This window comes from Nicotiana tabacum, chromosome 21 (genome assembly GCF_000715075.1).
Source record: "Nicotiana tabacum cultivar K326 chromosome 21, ASM71507v2, whole genome shotgun sequence".
NCBI lineage: Eukaryota > Viridiplantae > Streptophyta > Magnoliopsida > Solanales > Solanaceae > Nicotiana > Nicotiana tabacum.
In genome coordinates this window covers 25576543-25581332 of record NC_134100.1, presented here as the reverse complement: position 1 = coordinate 25581332, position 4790 = coordinate 25576543, and the positions used below count along the sequence as shown (strand labels likewise).

General features: G+C 33.6%; 1 protein-coding gene across 1 annotated transcript; it reads left to right on the top strand.

Moving 5' to 3' along the window:
• Window positions 1-232: 232 nt before the first annotated feature.
• Window positions 233-1809, top strand: LOC107786733 (uncharacterized). The gene has a single exon (XM_016608245.2). It carries the CDS (start codon window positions 724-726, stop codon window positions 1567-1569), a length of 846 nt encoding a protein of 281 aa, XP_016463731.1. The 5' UTR covers window positions 233-723; the 3' UTR covers window positions 1570-1809.
• The last annotated feature ends 2981 nt before the right edge of the window (window positions 1810-4790 follow it).

Below are 4790 nucleotides of genomic sequence, written 5' to 3'. Positions count from 1 at the left end.
ACTCCACTACACTACACACAAATTACAATTGAAACAAAGAAAGATTGCCAGAGACTATACTGCATTGGTAACTATTACTCCATGTCTTAAAAAGATTCTCTTAGTTCGATTTGACATATACTTTAATAAAGAAGAAAATATGTGGCTTTAAATAAGCCATAGTATTTATATGGCTACAAATATTTTGAAACATGTGATCGAAACATGTCATATTACTTGTGTGTCTATAAGTAATTTTTATTAAGAAAATATTAAAATGTGTTAATTTATTTTAAATATAAAAAAATAGTGACAATATTTTTGAAATAGAGCATGTATCAAATTCCTCAATTTTCTCCTTCTATTCTCACCATTTTATGTGACACAATTAAGAATACGACCGTTAAATTTGTTAATTTAGCCATGGAATATTTGCACACGACGATAATAAGAACATGACACGTTGGCACATAACGGGCTCCACACTATTTTGTTTCTTCATGACTAAGCTTTATCCCTTGGGACCCATGGAGCTTATATCACACCAAATCTTTTAAAAGTCGAATTACTACCCCACCCAATAATGCCACCTGACTCAAAAGATATTATGCAATGACTAAAATACCCTCGATTACCACCATCACACCCCTTCCCTCCTGCCTTTAAATACTACAATCTTTACCTTGTTCCCTCCCTGTTCTCGTTCTACCTTCTCAACCCCCCTCTATAAGAAATTTTCCGATCATGTTGTCCACTTTGCCGGCCATTATTCTGTCCTCCGATGGAACTTTTTCTAACCAATTTCCTTCTTTTTATGATGGTTTCTTTTCATGGGACTGTCCCGAATCGACTTTTATATTCTCTGAACAAATGGTAGAATCGATTTTTCCGCCAAATCAAACCCCAACTCTTGAATCGGTTATTTTTCACTCTGGTTCAGGCTCGGATAATTCTAAGCCCGATTCTCCTAATTCTAGTTTCGGCTCAGATGAACCGAACATGAATAATCATAGCCCATGGGAATGCCTAGAATCGGCTTTTATATTACCAGAACAAAGGGTAGAATCGGTATTTTTACCGAACCAATCCCCAACCCCTGAACCGGTTCTTTCAAACTCTGGTTCCGGTCCTGATAAATATATAACCGATTCTCCTAATTCTAGCTCCGGTTCAGATGATCTAAACATGAACAATGATAGCCCAAATTCCGGTTCGGATATTTTGGTCATAAACGAGAGAAAGCGGAAGCGTATGATTTCGAACCGTGAGTCAGCAAGGAGGTCCCGCATGCGAAAACAAAAACATCTCGACAACTTGAGGAACCAAGCGAACCGGCATAAAGTTGCCAACCGAGATTTAACGAACCGGGTTCACTTGGTAACCAGTCATTGCCAACTTGTCCAAAGAAACAACGAGATGCTACGAACCGAATCGGTTTTACTCCAGCAGAGACTCGAGAATATACGTGAAATCTTACTTGCACGACAACTTCAACAGCAATTGTACCATTCCTCTGCATGGCCATGCAATAATTACGTGGAACAAAGACCACAAATCTTCATTAATCAACCTATAATAAATCATCATTAAAACCTCCATGGTTCTTATAAGCACTATATCTTAAACATGGATATATGAACCAAAAAAGATTTATCTCTCTCTATTTCTTGTATATTTAAAAGAAGTTAATAGAATAAAGCATCTCTAGGAGTTTTGAGCAACCAAATGGCGGTTTTATTTTTTAAGTAAAAACCAGTCATTATGGTGTACTAAAAGACTCGTGCTGTGCTTGGCTTATTACATAAATATCAAGAAGTCTTTTTGTGTGTCTTTTAACGTTGCATTTCAACTATCTTCGCTTACTTTTCACACTCCAAAGCGCGTGCACCTCTTATCAGCTTGCTTATATATATCTCAGACTGTCCTATTGAATATTTTTCAAATAACATCTAGTTGTCACTATAGACAATCCAATGGTTATTGACGCAAGAAAGTAAGAGACTACGAGTACAATAATCAGCATTTTGAATACAGACCTAAATCAGGAAATAAGCTGTCCACAAAATCTTCGTTTGTATCAGACGGCACGTATTAAAAGTATTAGTTCGTCAAATGAAGATTGGAAATTAACGTTTTCAATTGAATGTGTCATTTCCTTAATTTCACTAACTTGTCAAGGAAATGAATATATCTCTTCATGTTATAGAAAGCGCGTGAGATATGACATACCAATTTTTTCCGCAACTTTCTAAATTCGATGGATATTTGGATCAAGTAGAAAGAAGAAAGGAGCTTTTGCATATAATAATCAAGAGAATGATGACTTTATTTCCTTTTTAAAATATAGACCCCACAATATTGTGATTAATGGCTTAATCCAGTCAGATCATGACATTTTTTAAATTAGACCCCGCAAAATTGAGATTAAGAACCTAATCCAATCAGGCCATAACAAAAGAAGTTGCTTTTGCACCCATCTTCATTTCCCTTTCAATAGAAGTGTTTATCTATTTATCACACAACCAAAAACATTTTATTTATCATATTGGTGCGCAACTCGAGCGGATATTTTTATTTATGCAACGAATATTCCCCAAGAAGGAGTATAATTTTAGCATAAGAACTTTATGTTTTAAATTTCTTTTAAGCATTTGACTAAACTTTTTATAGTTTACAAGTCATAATTTATTTGGTGGCTTAGAATATGAAATATGCTTTTATATTTATGTCCAGAGAGTCAACACTACTAGAAATTCAGGTAAAATCGTCCAAAAAAACCGATCAAAATTGGCCAGTAATGGCCAATAATAACCATCAAAACTATGACTATTTACGTGTGGACGGTATTTTGAAGGTACCGATCAAAGTTGGTATGAAATTATCGACCAACTTTGGTCGATCAATTAAATTCAAAAAAAAAATTGTCGGAAAAACCGACCAAAGTTGGTCGGTATTTTAATTATGTAATTAAAAAATACATCATTCAAGAACCGAACCAGGGTCTGTACTGTGGCAAGATACTATTCTACCACTAGACCATTGGTGCATTTTATTTTAAGACTGTCTTTTATTTCATTTATACTCTTTAATGTATTTTCACACGAAAATAACCGACCAACATTGGTCGATTTTTTAGAATGACCGGCCGAATTAACCGACAAATTTTGATCATTTTTTTAATATTAGTTTTAACTTATTTTAAATGAAAAACCGACCAAAGTTGGTCGGTTTCTTGAAAATAAATTTTGTGGGACTCAAAAATAGTTTCCCGCATTTTTACGCCAAAGAAAATTGACCAAAGTTGGTTGATTTCGTTAAAAAATTAAAAAATAAAATATTTTGAAAAATCGACTAACTTTGGTCGGTTTTTTGACCGACCAAAATTGGTTGGTCGACCGTGGTCGGTTTTTGCCGAGTTTTTAGTAGTGCAAATTAAATAAGCTTGTACAATTTTTATTTTGATTTTTTATAAGTTGAAATGTTTCTAATGACTTTATATTTTAATCTTTTTTAAGAATATCCTCGCGCGGACAAGCAAAATGCCGCACTTTCAACTCTAGGCATGAGTCTTGCTTAACAACATTGACCCAATGATCAGGTAATTAAATATACAGTCATATCGTCTAGGTACATAAACTATTCATCTATATTGAGCATCGTGAAACACGCTCAATATTACCATTGAGGCAAACTAGTTCATTAACTACGTTAATACTAAAATGACAAATATGCTTCCTTCCTATACACTAGCAAACTTTATTTTGTGAAAAACCTTTTCCTTTCTTTGTGCATCATATAGAACTGTTGAGTTTAGATTTCACACTGATAATGTATAATCCTTTTAAATTATCGGTAAAATTGCCTTATACTCAGAGATAATTCCTTCCATCAAGCCTGAATTTTACTCAGAAATAAAGTGAGAACCTACAAAGCCATTCAAATTATACTGATGGTGTAAATATTCTTTATATTGTCGGTGTGGTTAACTTAATTTCATAATTTTTATGGATTTAACTTATATAAACTAATAATATAAAGAACTTTTACATTATTTATATATTTTATTCTGCTATAACATACAAATAACTTGTATTTTTTAGATTATTAATCTCATTTAGATGACATAATAGTGTTTAGAAGTTAAACTTAATTTTTTTTATTTGGGTAGGGTGGGAGAAGGTAAAAAAATTCAAAATCAATTGATGCAAATAGAATAAGACAGGAAACCAACCGGTTATGACCTAATTATAATTGACAGATTGAATCTTCTGTTGGAAAAAAAAGGTTAGGCTGGTCTGCTATTTTTAAAGGAACATGCTGCTAAAGTGGGTAGGTAAAATGGGCCAAGGACTGCTACAATTGATCCCCTTTTACTAATTGCGTCTTTTTTTCTTATCATTCTTTGATTTTAGAAGCTCCACATGTCTTTTTCCTTTTCTGTTTTTCCTCACAACATCTTCCAAATTAGACGTCAATAAAGGCGTCAAGAGGTTGGAAATGACCATGTCTCTTCCTTTTCTTCACCTCTAAGTTTTCTAATTAAGAGCTACTAGATGAGATAAAAGCTATGTTTTCAAACTTAAATGTTCCAATTTAAGAGGGTACGTATGCACGTGTTTCATGCCATATCTGTCTTTGGTATCCGTATGAGAATCTTAACTTACAGGTCGTTCGGTTGACTGTATATATTGACAAGATTATATCCCCGTATAAACTGAATTAAATACCTGTATAAGATAATACACTTTTTTCCGGTACCGTAGGAAAACATAATCCTCGCATATTAATACAATATTCTGCGCGCACACAAA